This window comes from Lithobates pipiens, unplaced genomic scaffold (assembly GCF_037356315.1).
Source record: "Lithobates pipiens isolate NorthernLeopardFrog02 unplaced genomic scaffold, aLitPip1_a1.2 Scaffold_25, whole genome shotgun sequence".
Classification (NCBI taxonomy): domain Eukaryota; kingdom Metazoa; phylum Chordata; class Amphibia; order Anura; family Ranidae; genus Lithobates; species Lithobates pipiens.
In genome coordinates, this window is record NW_027507787.1 from 222,188,856 (window position 1) to 222,213,284 (window position 24,429).

A 24,429-nucleotide genomic window follows, 5' to 3' on the forward strand; every position below is an offset into this window, starting at 1 on the left:
GTTCCGGATATTTGTTCATGAGGCTCAATCGATCAACAAGACAGTGATACTCGTTCTCTCTTTTTGTCATCTTTTTGAACCTTGATCGTGTCCTCCTGAAGAAGCCTAACGGTGAAACGCGTAGACGCACAAGGGCTCACTTTACAAACTGTATCATTTTACATGATTTGTAATGCTTGTGAATACTGTGTATTATTATGTAATTTTTTTCAATAAATAACATCAATATATCTTTTCTACTTCTCCATTGTTTCTATTCCTCTAAAGTCCGATCCATGGTTAGCACCCTTTTGTGTTTCCTCGCTAATTTATGGATGTGGCAATGTGAGTGCTTCCCTCCCCCCCACCCTTGTTTTTTATATTCCATCCAACGTGAATGAACAGGATACGATTTTGCTGCGACTTTGAGATAGTCCGACTTGTCCTTTGACCAATCAAAACAATCCCAGTGTAACATAAATTCCTTTTCCTGCTGCTGTAATCACCATGTCCAATGTCACAAGTCGGATAGTTGGTGACGAGGATATGACTTTGATCCGACTTCAATGATATTGAATGGGCTGAAAACAGACCAAAGTCAGGCAAAAGTAGTGCAGGAAGCTTTTTCAAAGTTGAATACATATTAAATCTCATTGTATTAGTCTACATTGTCTATGAACTTTGCAATAACCTGATAATACGGGGCCAGAATCAGAGATTATTATTATTATTATTATTATTAAATCCCACTCTTTTATCCAATGCAATAATCCTTCATCAATCTCAATTTCTAAGATTATTTAAATTTGGGTTAGGGACATTTAACAGTTAGTTATATAATAATTTATTTTGAGCAAGACCACATCCTTGGTTAAGACAACAATATGTGTTAGAGGACTACCCAATATATTATTTATTTTTATTATACAATGTTTCCACTGTGCTTGAATGGCCATTTTAATGCAATTTATCATTTGTAGGTCAGAGCAGCTTAGAAAGGCTATAGGGAAAATGTAAGTGAAAACAAAGAAGCTCATAGCAGCTCAATTTACTACTCTATTATATAGTGTAATTTGTAGAAGGGAAGCCAATACCTGACTAGTTGCTATGGGCGACTGCAATATTTCCCATTCGTGCAAATATTCATTAATCAGCTTTTATAAAGGAAGATGCTAAAGATTACTTGCAGATTAGACAGATGCACAATCTTTATTAGGAATTTTTTTTTTTTTTAATTATATTTTATATATATATATATATATATTTCAGGTACTTATATAGCACCATCAATTTACGCAGCGCTTTACATATACATTATACATTCACATCAGTCCCTACCCTCAAGGAGCCTACAATCTAAGGTCCCTAACTTGCATTCATACATACTAGGGACAATTTAGACAGGATCCAATTAACCTACCGGCATGTCTTTGGAGTGTGGGAGGAAACCGGAGTACCCGGAGGAAACCCACGCAGGCACAGGGAGAACATGCAAACTCCAGGCAGGTAGTGTCGTGGTTGGGACTTGAACCAGCGACCCTTCTTACTGCTGGGCGAAAGTGCTACCCACTACAGTGTGTGTGTTCGTGCGTGCGTGCGCACGTGCGTGCGTATGTACATAAGTGTGTATACGTAAGTGTGCCGCGTACACACGATCGAATTGTCCGGCAGACTTGGTCTGGCAAACAATCCGCCGGACTTTCTAACGAATGGAGTTGGCCACACACGGACACTCCGAAAGTCCGGCAATTTCTAACACGATGATGTACAGCACGTACGACGAGACTAGAAAAAGGAAGTTCAATAGCCAGTAGCCAATAGCTTCCTTCTCGTACTTGCTTCTGAGCATGCGTCATTCTTAGTCCGCCGGACTAACACACTGACGAACGGATTGTCCGCTGAATGCCAAGTCCGGCGGACAAATTTTGAGTCAAAACTACTTTCTAAGCGTAATGCGGTCTGGCGGACAATTTGGTCGTGTGTGTACGTGGCATTTGAAGGACCTCTCATGTTCCACACACCTATTTTTGGGCAGTTTCTCCCATTCTTTTTTGAATGACCTCTCAAGCTCCATCAGGTTGAGTGCCGATGCACAACCATTTTCAGATCTCTGCAGAGATGTTCAATCGGGTTCAAGTCTGGGCTCTGGCTGGGCCACTCAAGAACATTCACAGAGTTGTCTCATAGCCACTCCTTTGTTATCCTGGCTGTGTGCTTATGGTCGTTGTCCTGTTGGAAGATGAACCTTCACCCCAGTCTGAGGTCCAGAGTGCTCTGGAGCAGGTTTTCATCAAGGATGTCTCTGTACATTACTGCATTCATCTTTCCCTCGATCCTGACTCATCTCCCAGTTCCTGACAATAAAAAACATCCCCACAGCATGATGTTGCCACCATCATGCTTCACTGTAGGGATGGTATTGGCCAGATGATAAGCAGTGCCTGGTTTCCTCCAGACATGACGCTTGCCATTCAGGCCAAAGAGTTTAATCTCTGATCAGAATTTGAAAATTTTATTTTGTTTCTCATGGTCTGAGAGTCCTTCAGGTGCCTTTTAGCAAACTCCAGGTGGGCTGTCATGCGACTCTTACTGAGGAGTGGCTTCCGTCTGGCCTCTCTACCATACAGGCCTGATTGTTGGAGTGCTGCAGAGTAGGTTGTTCCTCTGGAAGGTTCTCCTCTCTCCACAGAGAAATGCTGGAGCTCTGTCAGAGTGACCATCAGGTTCTTGGTCACCTACCTGACTAAGGCCCTTCTCCCCCGATTACTCAGTTTGGCTGGGCGGCTCACTCCAGGAAGAGTCCTTGTGATTCCAAACTTCTTCCATTTACGGATGATGGAGGCCACTGTGCTCATTGGGACCTTCAATGCTGCAGAAATTTTTCTTTACCCTTCCCCAGATCTGTGCCTCCATACAATCCTGTCTCGGAGGTCTACAGACAATTCCTTGGACTTCATGGCTTGGTTTGTGCTCTGACAAGCACTGTTAACTGTAGGACCTTATATAGAGAGGTGTGTGCTTTTCCAAATCATGTCCAATCAACTGAATTTACCACAGGTGGACTCCAGTGACGTTGTAGAAACATCTAAGGGATGATCAGTGGAAACAGGAGGCACCTGAGCTCAGTTTTGAGTATCATGGCAAAGGCTGTGAATACTTATGTACATGGGATTTAAAAAATTTTTTTTTTTTTTTTAATACATTTGCAAAGATTTCAAACAAGCATCTTTCATGTTGTCATTATGGGGTATAGTTTGTAGAATTTTGAGGAAAATAATTAATTTCATCCATTTTGGAATAAGGCTGTAACATAACAAAATGTGGATAAAGTCAAGCACTGTGAATACTTTCCGGATGCACTATATATATATATATATATATATATATATATATATATATATATATATATATATATATATATATTACATATATATATATATATATATATTAGGGCTGCGGAAATTAACGATTAATTGTTCGATTAATCGTTAATTTCTTTGATCGATCAAAATTATTTTGATCGAGGACGATCCGCGGAGTGAGCTCCGCGGTCACGCCCATAGGAAAGGCCGCGGCTTCGGCCTAGCTCCGGAGCCGCGGCCATCTTGGTCCACCCGACGGCGGCTTAGTAGTGGCGCGCTGACGTCATCATCGCCCGCCTGTTTGTTCCGTCTACTCTGAAGATGGATGGGTCTGCCTGCTGTCTATTCCGGACAGAGCAGACAATCGTTAATATTAAGGTATTGGGGAGATGTGGGCAGTAAATTATGGGGTAGATGTGGACATTGCAATATGGCAGAAATGTGGGCAGTACAGTATGGCAGAGATTTGGGCAGTACAGTATGGCGGAGATGTGGGCAGTACAGTATGGCAGAGATGTGGACATTACAATATGGCAGAGATGTGGGCAGTACAGTATGGCAGAGATGTGGGCAGTACAGTATGGCGGAGATGTGGGCAGTACAGTATGGCAGAGATGTGGGCAGTACAGTATGGCAGAGATGTGGGCAGTACAGTATGGCAGAGATGTGGGCAGTACAGTATGGGGGAGATGTGGACAGTACAGTATGGCGGGAGATGTGGACAGTACAGTATGGCGGGAGATGTGGATATTACAGTATGGCGGGAGATGTGGATATTACAGTATGGGGGGAGATGTGGACAGTACAGTATGGCGGGAGATGTGGATATTACAGTATGGCGGGAGATGTGGATATTACAGTATGGCGGGAGATGTGGGTATTACAGTATGGCGGGAGATGTGGGTATTGCAGTATGGGGGGAGATGTGGATATTACAGTGGGGACTATATATGGTGGTGTTCCGAAAAATTATCCAATCCGTGACTCTGATCTGAGGAATGATCCAAACTGTGAGTTTTTTGATCTGTTGCACCCTTAATGTCCGTGACATCACCGGACAGCCTGGACAGTGTATATTTTTTGTGGAAATTGAAATTCCTTAGTGTTCAGCTTGCATACGGGGGGGGGGGGGGTTATTAATTTTTGCACTGATTGCATATTTCTTTCTGCTTTTATAGCCTGGACAGTGAGACTTACCCTGCTGAATGCGTGCAAACTGCACCCACTGGATTGCGATACCTATCTGTGGAGCAGGAGGATGCATCAGGCTCCATCAAGGGAAGGGGGCAAAAAGGGAAACGTTCTGTGAGAACTTGAAAACCTCCACTGTTAACAGTGTGACGGAAAGAGATCCTTGGCGTTCTATATAAAATTTTAATTTACATAGATGTTTAGACAGTAAACAACAATGGCGAGCAATGAAAGCAACGTTGCAGTTAAGCATATAAGCGGAAAGTTGAGCAAGCATTTCATTTTTAGACTAACTGCTGATGGCAAAGTAGACGATGGCAACAAAGTTTACTGCATTCACTGCAATAAACAGTTTGCTTTTCGTGGTTCAAATACATCGCTGACGTACCACCTACAGCACAAACATCCACTTAAGTATCAACACGTTGTCAACAGTGACCGGCAGAAGAGTTCTTCAGTACAATCAATATCTAATTTCTTGTCGTCTCAGTCAAACAAGCCTATAAGTGACAAAGTTTCTGCGGACTTGAAAATTGCTATTGCTCAGTGGATTGCCAGTTCAGGACGTCCAACAGCAATTGTGGAAGATGATGGACTACAAACAGTACTACGTATAGCTCTTCAAAACCAGACTTATAAGTTACCCACTCGCCGTACCATCGACGCTGTAATTGGTCAGATGTACAACGAGAAACTAACACAGCATAAGAAAGCTATAGAAAGTATTCACAGTATTGCTCTCGCTACTGACTTTTGGACCTCAAACAACAATGAATCATACTGTGGTATAACAGGACACTGGATTGATTCCGACTGGAAACTGAGATCAGTAGCTTTAGGTTGCTTACTTGTGGATGAACGACACACTGCTGAAAACGTTGCCAGTTTCTATAAAGAGTTTGCTGCAACATGGAACATCACCGATAAAATATGCTGTATCATAACGGACAATGCACGAAACATGGTTGCTGCTATCGGACAAACGGATTACAGTCACATACCATGTATCGCACATTGTCTTCAACTTAGCATATTAGCAGGTTTGAAGGCAGCTGACTCATCACCTCTTGTGGCAAAATGTCGACACTTAGTTGGACATTTCAAGCACAGCTCGGCCAACACATCTGAACTGAAGAGCAGCCATTCCAGTGTCTCTTCGCCGAAAGATGTCATGTTCCACAAATTGCAACAGGATGTGGCAACTCGTTGGAACAGTACCTACATGATGTTAGCCAGATTGCTGGAAGTCAAAGATGCCATAATGCAGTATCACATTGATCATCCAAAAAACTACAGTGGACCAAAACTGACAGAGTCAGATTGGGACAAAATGGCCAAATATACATCAGTCTTAGGTTCACTTGCAGATGCTACGGAATATGTTGGGGGGGAACAATATGCGACATGTTCTGCCGTTCTTCCATTACAGGCCTTTTTGCGTAGACTGTTAATAGTTAATGATGACGATCCAGGTTATATTGGACGATTCAAAACTGCAACATTGAACGACTTCACAAACAGAATTGAAGGCATTGATGCTTTGACAATATTGCAAATGGCTGTGGCTTTAGATCCACGTTACAAGAAACTCACCTGTTTAAGAAGAGAGAAACGCGAAGCAGTGTGGACAGCATTGTCGAATGCATGCAGGGCCTTCCACGATAGAACACAGCCAGCAGGACGTCCAACAGACTTAGAAGGAAAAAGCAATGATGAGACAAAAGTACCTGTGCCGAAGAAACAAAAACTTACTCTGTTGCTGAGCGACTCTGAATCACAATCCTCAGCTGACGAATCAGATGCAGTACACAGTGTACAGGCCGAGCTGACGCGGTACCAAGTAGAAGCTCCCATTCCAGAAACGGAGGATCCGCTCATGTGGTGGAAACTTAATAACCATCGTTTTCCTGTCCTAAGCAGTTTTGTGCAGACAATTCTTTGTGTACCGGCAACATCTGTTCCGTGTGAAAGACTGTTCAGTTCTTCAGGGTATATCGTAAATAAAATGCGATCCTGTCTGCTTCCAGAAAATGTAAACACCCTGGTATGTCTTCGTGACTGGCTAAAGTGATGCCTAGATATACTAGATACGTTTTATAAGTTAAACTAACTTTCTACATTGTTCTTTAAGTTTAATAAAAAAAAAATTTAAAAAACTGTATGTGCGTTTATAATTAATCGAAATTAATCGATTAAAAAAAAAATAGATTAATCGAACACAAAAATTTTAATCAGTAACAGCCCTAATATATATATACATACACCCACTGTGTATATATGTATATATATATATATATACATACAGTGGTGTGAAAAAGTGTTTGCCCCCTTCCTCATTTCCTGTTCCTTTGCATGTTTGTCACATTTAAGTGTTTCGGAACATCAAACCAATTTAAACAATAGTCAAGGACAACACAAGTAAACACAAAATGCAATTTGTAAATGAAGGTGTTTATTATTAAAGGTGAAAAAAAATCCAAACCATCATGGCCCTGTGTGAAAAAGTGATTGCCCCCCTTGTTAAAACATACTATAACTGTGGTTGTCCACACCTGAGTTCAATTTCTCTAGCCACACCCAGGCCTGATTATTGCCACACCTGTTCACAATCAAGGCATCACTTAAATAGGAGCTGCTTGACACAGTAAGGTCCACCAGAAGATCCTTAAAAGCTACACATCATGCCGAGACCCAAAGAAATTCAGGAACAATTGAGAAAGAAAGTAATTGAGATCTATCAGTCTGGAAAGGGTTATAAAGCCATTTCCAAAGCTTTGGGAATCCAGCAAACCACAGTGAGAGCCATTATCCACAAATGGCGAAGACATGGAACAGTGGTGAACCTTCCCAGGAGTGGCCGGCCGCCCAAAATTACCCCAAGAGCGCAGCAACGACTCATCCAAGAGGTCACAAAAGACCCCACAACAACGTCCAAGGAACTGCAGGCCTCACTTGCCTCAGTTAAGGTCAGCGTTCATGCCTCCACCATCAGGAAAAGACTGGGCAAAAATGGCCTGCATGGCAGAGTTCCAAGGAGAAAACCACTGCTGAGCAAAAAGAACATCAAAGCTCGTCTCAATTTCTCCACAACACATCTTGATGATCCCCAAGACTTTTGGGACAACATTCTGTGGACCGATGAGACAAAAGTGGAACTCTTTGGAAGGTGTGTGTCCAAGTATATCTGGCGTAGAAGGAACACTGCATTTCATAAAAAGAACATTATACCAACAGTAAAATATGGTGGTGGTAGTGTGATGGTCTGGGGCTGTTTTGCTGCTTCAGGACCTGGAAGACTTGCCGTGATAAAAGGAACTATGAATTCTGCTGTCTACCAAGAGATCCTGAAGGAGAATGTCCGACCATCTGTTCGTGTACTCAAGCTGAAACGAACTTGGGTTCTGCAGCAGGACAATGATCCTAAACACACCAGCAAGTCCACCACCGAATGGCTGAAGAAAAACAAAATGAAGACTTTGGAGTGGCCTAGCCAAAGTCCTGACCTGAATCCTATTGAGATGTTGTGGTATGACCTTAAAAAGGCCGTTCATGCTCGAAAACCCTCTAATGTAACTGAATTAGGACAATTCTGCAAAGATGAGTGGGCCAAAATTCCTCCAGGACGCTGTAAAAGCCTCATTGCACGTTATCGCAAACGCTTGGTTGCAGTTGTTGCTGCTAAGGGTGGCCCAACCAGTTATTAGGTTTAGGGGGCAATCACTTTTTCACACAGGGCCATGATGGTTTGGATTTTTTTTCACCTTTAATAATAAACACCTTCTATTACAAATTGCATTTTGTGTTTACTTGTGTTGTCCTTGACTATTGTTTAAATTGGTTTGATGTTCCGAAACACTTAAGTGTGACAAACATGCAAAGGAACAGGAAATGAGGAAGGGGGCAAACACTTTTTCACACCACTGTACATATATATATATATATATATATATATATATATATATATATATACATACACTGTATATATATATATATATATATATATATATATATATATATATATATATATATATATACAGTTTATACAATATATGCAGCATGTAAAGGCTTATTCAGATTAGATGCATTGTAGTGTTTTCTGCTGTATTTTCCTGTATACGAAGATTTGAAAATTTGAAATTCCATTATCTTCAATAATACCAATTTGCATCAATGGACTGTCATGTAGAGCTTTGTAAAGGAGGTTCTACCTGCCATGGGTGCTTTACCTGCATTATGCCATTCATATCAATTTAAATGGAGGCTTCAAAAGCCCAACATGTCTAAAAAGCATGCCAATGCACTAAATGAATGCATCCTGCTGTGGGGTCAATGAAACTAGATGTATAAATAAGGCATCTCAGTATGCCACAAGGTATGGAGGAGACCGGGTACAAAGCTGGTAGCCTAATTATATTTAATAAGTGAACACACTGGTCGTAGGGTGTGTATCTATATGTGTGCCTGTATGCATGTGAATGGGACAGCAGACTGTAAGCTCCTTTGGGTCAGAGACAGATATGGGTTTTTTGGTGTGCTTAAATCTGTGTATAACATAAACCATAAATAGAAAAATGGGAAAAACATACAAAACTTCCAACAAAATCTGTAAAAGTATCTAAAAACTGTGCCAGCGTTTTACAATAATGTTTTAGTAGAAATGTCTCTGTTTCTAGAACCCTAAGCATGCAAAACGAATGATTAAAAGGGCTTTCTAATGACTATAACATATAACATATAACTCCAACATAACATAACTATAATTATAACATAAAATACAACATATAACATGGCTATAACATAATGTAGTATCAACTGCTTGGGGGGAAATAGAAGAGTTACAGAATACTTGCACTTGGTAACTGAATTTCTCTTTACACCGCTTGTTCCTGTTTCCCACCAAAAGAGTTCCTAAAACCAAAGAACTTACCATACCCTATATTGCCAAAAAGTATTGGGACACCGGCCTTTACACGCACGCCAACTTTAATGGCATCCTAGTCTTAGGGTTCAATATTGAGTTGGCCCGCCCTTTGCAGCTATAACAGCTTCAACTCTTATGGGAAGGCCGTCCACAAGGTTTAGGACTGTGTTTATGGGAATGTTTGACCATTCTTCCAGAAGCACAATTGTGAGGTCAGGCACTGATGTTGGACAAGAAGGCCTGGCTCGCAGTCTCCGCTCTAATTCATCCCAAAGGTGTTCTATCAGGTTGAGGTCAGGTCTCTGTGAAAACCAGTCAAGTTCCTCCACCCCAAACTTGCGAATCCACACCATATTGCAAAAGTATTGGGCCACCCCTCCAAATCATTTGGTGGAGGGGGGATTATGGTGTGGGGGTGTTTTTCAGGGGTTGGGAATGGCCCCTTAGTTCCAGTGAAGGAAACTCTTAAGGCGTCAGCATACCAAGACGTTTTGGACAATTTCAGTTTGGGGATGGCCCCTTCCTGTTCCAACATGACTGCGCACCAGAGCACAAAGCAAGGTCCATAGAGACACGGATGAGCGAGTTTACGGTGAAGGAACTTGACTTGCCTCAACCCGATAAAACATCTTTGGGTTGAATTAGAGTGGAGACTGCGAGCCAGGTCTTCTCATCTAACAACCTCACAAATGTGCTTTTGGAAGAATGGTCAAACATTCCCATAGACACACTCCTAAACTTTATGGACAGTTTTCCCAGAAGAGTTGAAGCTGTTATAGCTGCAAAGGGTGGGCCAACTCAATATTGAACTCTACGGACCAAGACTGGGATGCCATTAAAGTTCATGTGTGTGTAAAGGCAGGTGTCCCAATACTTTTGGCAATATAGTGTATGAGAGTGATAACTTCACTGAGTTCCATTAGAATGAATGGTGCCCACTGCAGCAATGCGTTTCAAAGCATGCCCTCCAGTAGGGAGTGTGCCAACATCCGGACTAACATTAGGCCCCTTTCACATGATCGGCCCGCTCGGATCTGCCTGTCCGTTTTTCAGGCAGATCTGAGCGGGCCACCCATTAACTTCTATGGGCAGGCGAATGTCAGCAGAGATGTGTCCCCTGATACCCGCCTGCCATCCGATCCGGCAAAATCTGCTCGAAACAGTCATATAGTGATATGTTCGCAATCCGTCTAGCGGATCGGATGGGATCGGATAAAAACAGTTTTCAGTTTCCAATTTCATCCAATCTCTCTATAGAGGAGAGCGGCGCTCTGACAGGTCCATCCCTGCACAGTGAGCGGAGACGGACCTGTCATCTTCCTGCTCAGCAGGGATCAACGGAGCGATCCCCCTGGTGAGCTAGTGGAGTCCGTCCAGCGGTGGATCCGCCCCCTGTGAAATGGAGCTTAACCTCCTTGTGTCTGCGTTGTGACCTACATTGGTGGGCCGTCATATTATGTCCTCTTGTGCATGAGCTGCCTGTGCCCCCGAGGGGGGGCACGCGGCTCTCTCTGTGATCCCTGAGTCAATGAGACCCGGCCCTTACCACGTGACTGTCAGCCAATGACAGCTGATCACATGATGTAAACAGAAGATCGGTAATAATTATTTTTTCTCCTCATGCTGAGGAGAAAAAAAAAGCAGATCACGGGTTTCTGTGAAAGGGACATTGGTCCCAAAGAGGAAGAATCACAGCCATCTCATCTGTGCCCACCAGTGCCACCTGCCAGTGTCCACCAGTGCATATCAGTGCCACCAATCAGTGAAACCTATCAATGCCCATCAGTGCCACCTATCAATGCCAATCAGTGGTACCAAACAGTGCCCATTAGTGCCTCATCATCAGTGCCACCTAGCAGTGCTGCCTATCAGTGTCCATCACTGCTACCCATCACTGCCCATCAGTGCCACCTATCAGTGCCCTTCAGTGCCACCTCTCAGTGCTCACTAGTGCCACCTATCAATGCCCACCAGTGCTGCCTTATCAATGCCCACCAGTGCCGCCTTATCAGTGCCCACCAGTGCCACCTATCAGTGTCCATAAGTGCCGTCTTATCAGTGTCCATCAGTGCCATTTTATCAGTACCCATAAGTGCAGCCTATTAGTGGCCATCAGTGAAGCCTATCAGTGCCCATCAGTGCAGCCTATCAAAAAAGAAAAATTACCTGTTTGCAAAATTTTATAACAAAATATAAAATGTTTTTTTTTTTTTTTTAAATTTGTCATTTTTTTAACAAAAAATAAAAAAAAACAGCAGTGATTAAATACCACAGAAAGAAAGCTCTATTTGTGGGGAAAATTTAAAAAAAATTCCATTTGAGTAGAGTGTTGTATGACCACGCAACTGTCATTTAAAGAGTGAGAGCGCTGAAAGCTGAAAACTGGTCTGGGCAGGAGGAGGGTTTAAGTGCCCGCTGGGCAAGTGGTTAAAAAACTGAATTTAAGCGCCAAGGGCTCAGATGCACCTAAGATTTTTAATCACCAAATAGTATATTTAACCTTATTAGGCAAATCCTTAATTTGCCTAAACTTAAAAATGTGAAAAAAATAAAAAAATAACAACGAGGAAGCGGTCAACAGCGGGTTAATCTCCAGCCACGTTTCGTCCGGCCCTAAATCATCGCCGTCTTTATTAGGAAATGAAATGTAAATGAAATGAAAGGCGTCGATTAGCGTAGACGGAAAAGTCATATTCTCCGTTCCTGCCCACTTTCTGTCCTCCGCTTGTTTGTATTTGGTTTATTTCTCCTCGTTGGGAGACTGTGTTTCCAGCCAAAACTAAACAAACTGCATCTGCGGCACGCTGCAAAGCCGCTCAGAAGGAGCAAACCGTATGTTTAATTACCCAGCATCTGCTGCTGAGACAGCCTTCCCCTGTCTGCCGTTCGCTGCCACGCCGATCACGGCGTGCACTGTAAAAAAAAAAAAAAAAAAAAGCTGTCAGTCGGAGAAGGATCAGGAAAGCTTTTGGCGTAGACTTAACGTGACGAGTTGAAGCACTAAAACCTGATAATGCTGGCATAATCCATGCCGAATTTATCAAACATTTAGAGAACAGGCGAGCCGCTGATAAAACTCATTTGTTATCCGTGCGCGCTCATTAACCTCGCAACAGCTCAATCTACCTATGCAAATAGGAGCAAGCAGCTGACACCGGGGCCGCGTACAGAAATTATAAACAAATATTCATCCATTATGCCGATGGAATTTAACTAACAGTAAGTGAACTCCTGCTCTGGCGTCTTCATTATTTATCCAGACGGATATGACAGGATGATGGAAGAGAGGCCGTTCCTTTTGCCAAAGCTACACCGTATAGTCAATAGCCATGGTGTGGTTCTCGTTTTCATAGCCACAAGATGGGGAGAGGGGGTGGTAGGAAATTCTACTTGTATAATGAATAGGTTGGACTTTAATGGACTTGACGTCATTTTTCAACCTCACCTACTATGTGACTATATGTAACTATGAAGTTGTACCAGTGGCTTATACAAAAGTAGAACATTCAAAGGCAAATCTTAAAAAAAACAGCAAAGGACTGTTCATTGTCCCTGCAAGTGATATATGGGAGTCTGGCAGCGGGGTGAATTGGTGGATGTTTGTTACTAGTGGCAACTACGCCGCTACAGGTGGTAGGAAATTCTACTTGTATGATGAATCGGTTGGACTTCATGGACTTCATGTCTTTTTTCGACCTTGCCTACTATGTGACTACATGTAATTATGAAGTTGTACCAGTGGCTTATACAAAAGTAGAACATTCAAATGCAAATCTTATACCCTTTACCAAGAAAGATTCCATACCCCTTTCCCCCAACCAAGTTGTACCCCACAATAAACAAAAAACAAAACCAGCGAAGGACTGTTCATTGTCTCTGCAAGTTATGTATGGGAGTCTGGCAGCGGGGTGAATTGGTGGATGTTTGTTACTAGTGGCAAATACACCACTACAGGTGGTAGGAAATTCTACTTGTATGATGAATAGGTTGGACTTCATGAACTTGATGTCTTTTTTCGACCTCGCCTACTATGTGGCTATATGTAATTATGGAGTTGTACCAGTGGCTTATTCAAAAGTAGAACATTAAAAGGCAAATCTTAAAAAAACAGAAAAGGACTGTTCATTGTCCCTGCAAGTGATGTATGGGAGTCTGGCAGTGGGGTGAATTGGTGGATGTTTGTTACTAGTGGCAACTACACCGCTACGGGTGGTAGGAAATTCTACTTGTATGATGAATAGGTTGGATTTGATGGACTTGATGTCATTTTTCGACCTCACCTACTATGTAACTATATGTAATTATGAAGTTGTACCAGGGACTTATTCAAAAGTAGAACATTCAAAGGCAAATTTTATACCTTTTACCAAGAAAGATTCCATACCCCTTTCCCCCAACCAAGTTGTACCCCCCCCCCCCCAATAAACAAAAAACAAAACCAGCAAAGGACTGTTCGTTGTCTCTGCAAGTTATGTATGGGAGTCTGGCGGTGGGGTGAATTGGCGGATGTTTGTTACTAGTGGCAACTACACCGCTACAGGTGGTAGGAAATTCTACTTGTATGATGAATAGGTTGGACCCCATGGACGTGATGTATTTTTTCGACCTCACCTACTATGTAACTATATGTAATTATCATTGGTGTGCGCAGGCTATTGTATTAGGGTGTGCAGCGCAGCGCAGAGCACAAACGCACATGCGTGTATATCAGCAGAGCAGTGGAAGATGTGAGTAGAGCAGAGATTAGTGCCAGTAGGGCAGTGGACGGTGTCATAAGTTTTTTATTTTATTATTTTTTACAATTATTATTTTTAATACTTTACTTATTTATTTATTTATTTTTACCATTTTTTTTTAGGAGCCTCGTTGTGCGGCTTTGGTGAAATATCAAGGGTCTAAACAGACCCCTGATGTCTCACAAACAAACATATTTTACTATGCTTCCGTTAAGAATGAACACAGGAACGATCGGTACAGAACACTCACTGTGTTCATCCAGAAAAGGAAGGAGTAAATTAAATATTTACCATCCCCTTCCCCCACTCTCCATTCTGATACATCCCCCGCAGCAGCTGGCGGGACAGGTTAGGATGGAAGCTGGCAGCACTACAGGGAGGAGACAGGGGGTGCCAGGAAGCAGGGGGAATCAGCACTGCTTGGGGTGATTAGGGTGTGCCCAGGCACACACAGCACACCCTGTGCGCACGGCTGTGGTAACTATGAAGTTGTACCAATGGCTTATACAAAAGTAGAACATTCAAAGGCAAATCTTATACCTTCTACCAAGAAAGATTCCAAAAAAGTGATCTCTGATTAGGGAAGACAGGGAGCATTAGAAGTCTAGCCCATGGTATGAAGCAGCTTGCTGTTTCCATAGGTGTGTGCACAAGGGGTGTCAGGGCACACCCTAATCACCCTGTGTGGCGCAGATGACCCCTGATATTTAACCAAAGCCCCCTAACAGGGATCCTAATAAAATATTGTAAAAAAATAAATAAAAATAAAATAAAATTGTAAAAAAATGAGACTGGGAGCTGGAATTGGGCAATAGCCTGCCTCCGGAGGACTAGGATAAAGCTTTCACCTTTTACATTCAAATCCACTTTAGCTTCCCATTCACAGGAAAGAAACTACAAAATAGACATGTGCGATTCGGTTCGTAACGAATAGATTTTCATACGTATTTTTAGTATTCGCACATTCGGATCAATTTGAACACCTGAATAGCTGAAAGAACCAAAATATGAAAATTACGAAGTTACGAATAAGCAAAAATAACGAAAATACGAACTTACAAACTAACAAACTTACGAAAATACGAACCTCCGAAACAGCAAAAGAACAAAAATTACATCTATAACGAATGGTTTACATTTCGTGTTTTCAATCCTTTTGATTGTTCATAATTTCGTATGTTCATCTTTTCATTAGTGTGTTTGTAATTTCATTTCTTCGTCTGTTCGTAATCTCTTTTGTTCGTGTTCTCGAATCGTTCTTTTGAATGGACAGTGTAAGTGTATCTTAATATGTATGTTCGTAATTCCGTGTTCTGGAATCGTTCTTTTGAATGGGCAGTGTATTAGTGAGTGATGTATCTTACTTAATATCTTTAGCCAATCAGCTTATCCTTTTTGTGTCTGAGTCACATGGCATTCCTGAATCTTTTTAGATTCAGTTGAGGAGGAGACGGAGTCCGGTCCCATGACTGAGGGAGTGGACTGGAGTACGTACAGGACTTATTAGAAAAGCAAGCATAGGATTATTATTCTTTATTTCCTACGATAGTACGAATCAACCAAAAAAGCCAATCTCACAAAAGTAACAATTACTAAATTACGAGTAGTGTACCGAATAAACAAAAATTATTATATAACAAAATTACTAATTTTGAATCAAAGAAAATTAAACTAACAGTATTAAGAATAAATTTGTATCAACGAAAATATAACTGTTACGAAAATACTGTCAGGGCTGGCTTAGCGCTTCCTCCTCTGGGCTGGCCGCTCAGCTGTCGGCTAATTGCCAGCTCTCTTCTCTTTCCACAGTTACCAGCTGTTCCCGATGATGCTTGTCTGACCTGCCTATTTAAAGCCTTCCAGCTCACTCTTTCCTTTGCCTTCGCGCTGGTCACATCACTAGGAACCATCTCCTGTTGTTTGTTTCAAGACTGGCTTGCTGACATCCCTCCTGGCTTCTATCCTGCTTGCAGTTGCTCTCCTTGGATCCCTGACGTTTGGACTGGCTGATTACCCGATCTGGTTTATGAACTTTGGACTGGCTGACTACCCGATCTGGCTACTAGACTCTGGCTATGCTTGACTACACTTTTTCCTATTTACCTTTTTATTTTTATTAATAAACAAGTGTGATTTGATTGTACTTCTGTCTCTCTCTGTTTCATGGTTCCTGACAAATACGAGTCAGAATATGAAACCTCACGTCTTACAAAATTACGAATCACTAGACTAAGGGAATTAAGAATCATTTCGTATCAACGAAAATAAAACTGTTACGAAAATATGAGTCTGGATATGAAAACGCATGTCTTACAAAATTACGAATCGTTAAGAATCAACGGAAACGCAAAGAAATTAAACAAAATGAAATTTTTTGTTGTGCACGTCTACTACAAAATACTAACTAGATGGTATCGCTGCCCGAATATTAAAAAAAATCAACCCAGCTACATCAGATTTATATTGGAGACATGGCAAGTCAAGAGGTACACATCTACATGTGTGGTGGTCTTGCCCATCAATAAAACCACTTTGGTCGGCCATATTCCTGCTCAGTCACCTGATCACAGGCAAGGTATGGCCAGAGACCCCAGAAGTAGCTCTCCTATCCATGATCCCGGAATCATTCCAGTCCATTAAGATGGGAATATTACAATTTCTGCTGATAGCAGGGAGAGCACTAATCCTCAGATACTGGAAATCCCCTGCAACACCGTCAATACAGGTAGTGGAAATGAATAATATAATGCGCATGGAAGAGATGACAGCCATAAGGAATGAAAAGCACACTAAGTTCAGGGAAGTGTGGACACCTTGGATAGAATTTCTTGACTCTCCCTCGCTTTTGTCCTGCCTAAGCGAATAGATATCTATACTACATCTTAAAAAGCCATGCTAGAACATCTCTTTGGGACAGATAAAACACGGACAACAGATTTTGACTTCTTTGTGCTTTTTTGAATGTCATACATGGCAGACACGCCCTAGAGGATGCCACTCTAATCTCTAATTTTCTTTCTTTCTTTTTTTTGTCGTTTCTTTTTCTTTGGTTTTTACCATTATGGGTTCCCCCTACGTGGGAAAAAGTGGACTGCATTTGATGGGCACAAGTGGCTGCATTTGATGGGCACAAGTGACTGTGTGTGATGGGCACTGTGGTTGTGTTTGATGGGCACAGTGGCTGCATTTGATGGGCACAGTGGCTGCATTTGATAGGGACAATGGCTGCATTTGATGGGGACAATGGCTGCATTTGATGGGCACAATTGGCTGCATTTGATGGGCACAATGGCTGCATTTGATGGGGACAATGGCTGCATTTGATGGGCACAATTGGCTGCATTTGATGGGCACAATGGCTGCATTTGATGGGCACAATGGCTGCATTTGATGGGGACAATGGCTGCATTTGGCACAGTGAGGGGGGGGGGGGTCAGTATTTTTCAGTTTGTTTGCGCCCCCCAAAAAGTTTTGAGCACCAGCCACCACTGCTATCAAGACTATTGACTCCTCAAAAACAAAGGGTAAAGGCTGTAGCACTGGAAGATGTCCCACTCCCTCGTTAGAGTCATTTTTATTTTGCATAAAGTATGTGTCCCATGCAACACTGGTACTATTCTCAGCCTCTACTTACACTGGCTAAGAGGTTAGCACTTCTGTCTAGCAGCACTAAGGTCATTGGTTGTAATCTTAACCAAGACACTACTTGCCTAGAGTTTGTATGTTCTCCCTGTGCCTGCATTGGTTTCCTCTCACATTACAAAGTCATACTGGTAAGTTAGTTGGCTCCTGTCTAAATTGGCCCTAGTATGTGTATGTATGAATGTGAGTTAGAGACCTTAGATTGTAAGCTCCTTGAGGGCAGGGACTGATGTCAATGTACAATATATAGGTGTAAAGCTCTGTGTAAATTGATGGTGCTATAAACTGTAAGTACCTGTAATAAATACATAAATTATCAGAGAGTTAAAGTGAGCCTGTGAAGACAGAACGAATGGCAGCAGTCATTGTTAAGTCTCATCCTGGTTTTTCTACCTAATGAGTCAAAAGACCATAGGAGGTGAGTTCAGAATAATTGGGGGCCAGTATGAGTCTCTCAAGGTTTTAAAGCCAGGACAATAAGGACTGTGCCAGAGACTGACCAACTCAAAAATTGCAATGTCCATAGTTCAATCTATACAGGTTCTCTTTGAGGCTGGGTTCACACTATTGCGAATTGGATGTGGGTTTCCTCTGCATCCAATTAGCATAGCAGGAAATGGTGACCGGCTGTCAAATGAACGAATTTGCACAGGAGTCTTCTGGTCCATTTCAGGTCTGAATTCAGCCAAAAATTTGGGCTGAAATCGACCCAAAATGGTGAACGGGGACGAATTGGACTCCTGCTGTGAGCCACTCCATACGGTAGTGTGAACCTAGCCTATGGCCCCATACACACTATTAGATTTTCTGCAGATTTTTGTCTTCAGATTTACCAAAACCCTGTAGTGCAAGGGCCTGCCTGATTGCATACAAATTGAAACTCTAATGCCGTGTACACAGACCGGTTTTTCCGTCAGCATAAACTCTGAAGGTCTCTCCGATGGAGTTCCGCTGAAACGGACTTGCCTACACAGGATCACACCAAAGTCCGTTAGTTTAGAACGTGGTGACCTATGACGGGACTAGAAAAAGGAAGTCCAATAGCCAGTAGCCAATAGCTGCCCTTGCGTTGTTTTTGGTCCGTCGGAACAGCATACAGACGAACGATTTTCCCGATAGGCATTGATTCCGTCGGACAGATTTAAAACATGTTCTATTTCTAGGTCCGTCAGAATTTTTGAAAAGAAAAGTCAGATGAAGCCCCACACACGATCGGAATATCCGATGTAATGATTCCGTCTGACCTTTTCTGCCGGAGAGTCCGGTCGTGTGTACGCGGCATTAAGGTTTGACCTCATATTATATGGTTTTGGTAAATCTCCCTTCTAGATTGTAACCTCTAACGAGCAGGGCCCTCTAGTCCCTCCTGTATTGATTTGTATTGTAAGTGTACTGTCTGCCCTCATGTTGTAAAGCGCTGCGCAAACTGTTGGCGCTATATAAATCCTATATAATAATAATAATCTGAAGACAAAAGTCTGCAGAAAATGTAATAGTGTGTATGGGGCTTAAGGGTTTTAAGCGACTGCAGCCAACAAAAAAAAAGAAAACCGGCTTTCTTAGATGAGGTTGGCTATTTTAGGTACTTTATGGGCTCTTTAATATTTCAGACATCTTTTTACCATACAGCTGTATACACAATTAGATAATTTTTTACACCACTGATTATAACTGCTTTCAAGGGGTTGTAAAGGTTAGTTTTTTATTTTCTAAATAGGTTCCTTTAAAGAGGAAGTAAACCCTGATGGGTTTACTTCCTCTTTTTTTCCCTGCAAAGGTAAAGCATAATGGACTACTATGCATCGCATAGTAGCTCATTATGTGTCACTTACCTGACACAGGAGCCAGCGAAGTCACCGCTGTCCCCTGTAGTCCGCCGCATCCATCTTGCTGGTGGCGTCTCGCAGCTCCGCCGCTGTCATTCGGCGAAGCCGCGATGACATCACTCCCGCGCATGCGCACGGGAGTCGACAAATGCGGCAGCTCCATTCTTGGAACTGCCGCGCTCAGTGCGCCTGCGCGCCGCTGTCTCAAAATGTGTCAAAAATGTCCGATGGGTCCCCCACAATGTCGCAGTCACAATAAAAATCGCTGATCGCCGCCATTACTAGTAAAAAAATAATAATAAAAAATTATTAATAAAAATGCTATAAAACTATCCCTATTTTGTAAACGCTATAACTTTTGCGCAAACCAATCAATAATCGCTTATTGCGATTTTTTTTTACCAAAAATATGTAGAAGAATACATATCGGCCTAAACTGAGGGAAAAAAAAGTTTTTTTTATATATTTTTGGGGGATATTTATTATAACAAAAAGTAAAAAAGAATGCGTTTTTTTCAAAATTGTCGCTCTATTTTTGTTTATAGCGCAAAAAATAAAAACCGCAGAGGTGATCAAATACCACCAAAAGAAAGCTCTATTTGTGGGAAAAAAAGGACGTCAATTTTGTTTGGGAGCCACGTCGCACGACCGCGCAATTGTCAGTTAAAGCGACGCAGTGCCGAATCGCAAAAAGTGGTCTGGTCTTTGACCAGCAAAATGGTCCGGTCTGCAAGTGGTTAAGCTAGTGCATTGTTGGTTCACTTACCTTTTCCTTCGATTTCCCTTCTAAATGTTTTTTTTCTTTGTCTGAATTTCTCACTTCCTGTTTCTCCTCAGTAAACTTCACACCATCATCCGAGCGGTGTTTAGTCAGCCAGAACAGCTTACTGAGGAGGAACAGGAAGTGAGAAATTCAGACAAAGAAAAAAAACATTTAGAAGGGAAATCAAAGGAAAAGGTAAGTGAACCAACAATGCACTAGCTTAAAGGAATCTATTTAGAAAATAAAAAACAAACCTTTACAACCCCTTTAAGATGAACTCCAGGCATAATATATTTTTCATACTTACACTGGGACAGATTGCATTCTCATTCAAAGCAAAGTGTTTTCTGACTAGATGAGCTGGGGAGGGGGGTGTTGACATCATATTCTCCACCTCATCCAATCAGAGAATGCTTTACATATACTGAGAAAAATGCAAGCTATTCTTTAAATGGCAGCCCTTCCACGTGAACGCCCCTATGTGGCTACCATGCAGAAGGGCAGTTGCTGCACACCAGAATAGAAGGCCGCAGACATTACTGTAGTAGCTCAGGCTACCATACCTTCCAACTGTCCCTGATTTCGAGGGACTGTCCCTGATTTGGAGCAATATCCCTCTGTCCCTCTTTCTTCCTCATTTGTGCCTCATTTTTGTCTGATCTATATAGTTGTATATAAAATGCACTTTTTATCTTTCAAAAACTGTTTCCCAGTGCTAAACCTTTCATCCAATTTCTAAATTGCTACATTTGTAAATTTTAAAAGCCAATATAAAGGAATAATAGTGGTAAAAAAAAAGCCCTTGTGAATTTAATTAACCTTTTTTTTGGTTAATTCTCCTTTAAGGGGATGTGGCAGGGGGCGTGTCCTATGCCTACATACATTTCCTAGTAGGTGTCCCTCATTCCCATCTCAAAATGTTGGGAGGTATGGACTACTACAGTGATTTCATAGCTCCCAACTGTCCCTGATTTGGAGCAATGTCCCTCTGTCCCTCATTCCTCCTCATTTGTCCCTCATTTTGGTCTGATCCATATAGATGTATAGAAAATGCACTTTTTATCTATCAAAAAGTGTTTCCCAGCGCTAAACCTTTCAGCCAAATTCTAAATTGCTGCATTTGTAAATTTTAAAAGCCAATATAAAGAAATAGTAGTGGTAAAATAAAAAAAGCCCTTGTGGATTTAGCCATTTTTGTTTGTATAATTCTCCTTAAAGGGGGCATGGCAGGGGAGTGTCCTATGCCTACATACTTTTGTCAATAGGTGTCCCTCGTTCCCATTACAAAAAGTTGGGAGGTATGTGATTTATAACTTCCACAGAGGATGATCAGGGACAACATATGCCTATTTACATTGTGCCAAGCAAGCCCATTGTAAGTATGCAAAATATATCATTCCCAGGGTTCAGATTTATTGTAGAAGTCAATGCGTGCAACAAAGAGGAAGAGCTGCCTTTCACGGAATTTACATAGAGCCAGATCTTGGACAAGTCAGAATGAAAAATATATTTTAAAACTTTTTTTTTTTGCTCTAAATAGCCAATAGGAAACAGTTATCACCTCTGTCATCCCTTTCAAGAGATTTTCTTTCAAGGAGAGATTTTATTTTAAGAAGAAGAAGAAAATGAGAGTAAAGCCCTCTAAGCCCTTGTACATATGGTCGAACATTCCGAGGGAAAATGTCCGATCGGACCGTGTTGTCGGATAATCCGACCGTGTGTGGGCTTCATCTGACTTTTTCCGACCAACAAAGTTTGAGAGCTGGATATAAAATTTTTCCGACAACATGATCCGATCGGACTTTGTCTGATCGTTTGTAGAGAATTCCGATCGGACAAAGTGCCACGCATGCTCAGATCAAATTCCTAGACCAAATACGTAAAAAGAATTATTATATATATATTAATGCATACCTCCCAACATTTTGAGATGGGAATGAGGGACACCTATCAGCAAAAGCATGCAGGCATAGGACACACCCTTTGCCACGCCCCCTTAAAGGAGAATTGTACAAAAAAACAAGATTGGTTAAACCCACAACTGCTTTTATTTACCACTATTATTCCTTTATACTGGCTTTTGGAATTTACAAATGCAGCAATTTAGAAATCAGATGAAAGGTTTAGCGCTGGGAAACACTTTTTGATAGATAAAAAGTGCATTTTATCTACATCTATATAGATCAGACCAAAATGAGGGACATTGCTCCAGTTTGGGAGTTATGTTAATGGTTTGAAATGTGGTCTATGCTTCGTACATGTGGCCTTGGCTCCCATTTGTCACAGTGGTCTTCCAATGACCAGAAATGTTAATTTGAGATTTCATCCTCAGAGATATCTGTTGATTATAAGTGGTATCTAAGATATGATTTTTCTTTTTGGACGTATCACATCAGATGTTGACTCCTGATAAACAGAAAAGACTATTGCTAATACTTTTAAGGAAGTAGGGGAGGTCAAAACTCCCAGATGGATTTGGCGTAACGACAACATTTTCTAAAACCCCCAAAATCTCCTTTTAAAGGGATGCAAGAATTTCACCAAAACATCCCTAGTGGGCCTGTGCCAGTCTGCAGCCTTTCCCCTTCCTCTTTTGGCGAGGTGGCACTTGACTTTTGGCCAGGGCCGATATTCAATGAGATAATTCATCCTTGGCCATCAAAGACTTATTATGATCAATTAAACCTTTTCTCCTGACCTCATACATTGCCGTCTTGTTATTGCTCCAACTCTGGAGCCAATTAAGGCTTCTTAAATGACTGTAGAATCATTAAATTAGGTAAGTGTGCTTAATTATGATTTAATTACTAATTTGTTCTCTCAGATCTGCTTCTTTCTTGAACAATTACTGCCAGAATAATTAATTTCCTTTCAGCTGCTTCTGGCTCCTTTATAAAGAAAGATACACAGCTTGAAAGAGATTTGTGAGCCTTGCGTAGATTAGCGGTCCCACTAGGCCTGCGCTCTGCTCAGTTCGGAACATTGAGAGCAGCAGATACAGCAGTAACACGGGGGGTTCATATAGGCAGGTGTGTGGTGGTGTTTGTTTACCATGTGGCTAACATTTTCATAAGGTGACCAAATTCTAATTGGTCACTATGATGTCTGAATGTTTAGTATTCATTCATAGATCTTATGCTTCAGCTTTGGGCTTTGCCAAGAGCATTAAAGGGTAGTACCAAAAAGGTTGGGTTCAACCCATCACAACAGCAGTATTTTACAAGAGCCACAATTGCTGGTAAACGGTGGTATTTTGGCCTGACTTTTACTTTATACTATTACTATAATGAGTAATGTGGTTATATTGTGGATAGTTTTGTGTATATGTGGACTTTTGCCTTATGGTTTGGCTCTTTGAGTTATTTTTCTTCGCAATGTGCTTAAAGGGATCTGCTCTGTTTTAGGGTAGATACATTTATTTAGTATTCTTTGTATTTGTTTCCTTTTTTTTTTGTATGTTTGTTCGTTACTTGTGTAATTCATTATTGTGTACCTATCATGGCATTCATGGGCCACTGGCTAGGGCAGCAGGATTACAGGGGACAGTCTTCCACCATCAAATCATTTGTGGGCCCAAGTTGAACCTTTCGGGCTCCACATATTTTTCTTTTGGTCAATTGAGGGGTCCAGTGGTAAATCACCTACATTTATTGTCAGCTATTGTGGCTATACATCTCTGCCTGGCCAGCTGGGGGCCCTTGCATTCTTTTTAGTCCCCCCATGAATGCCCTTTGACTCCTCCCTTCTTCCCTCTCCTTCCCCCTTCCCCCCCTCCCCTGCCCTCCTTTTTTCCTCCTTGGTTAATGCGATTGATAGTATGTATTATTGTGTTTTGTTTGTAATGTTTTTTGAGTTCTGTTAAATTGTTTTAAACCCTTGCAAACCACTTTGACCTACAGGTAAGCCTAGATTAAGGCTTACCTGTAGGTCCAAGAAATATATCCTAAGCCTACACGGTTTAGGAGATATTTGCCGAAAGACAGGCACCGCTGTCTATGGCGCATGCGCA

At 41.7% G+C, this 24,429-nt stretch overlaps 1 protein-coding gene across 1 annotated transcript; it reads left to right on the top strand.

The window, feature by feature from the left end:
- The first annotated feature begins 4,749 nt into the window (after positions 1-4,749).
- Positions 4,750-6,603, top strand: LOC143929826 (E3 SUMO-protein ligase ZBED1-like). Its single transcript, XM_077453802.1, has one exon. The coding sequence runs from the start codon at positions 4,750-4,752 to the stop codon at positions 6,601-6,603; it is 1,854 nt and encodes a 617-aa protein (XP_077309928.1).
- Positions 6,604-24,429: the final 17,826 nt, after the last annotated feature.

Coding starts and splice junctions, on each gene's coding strand:
- LOC143929826 (XM_077453802.1), top strand. CDS start 4,750: ATGGCGAGCAATGAAAGCAACGTTGCAGTTAAGCATATAAGCGGAAAG.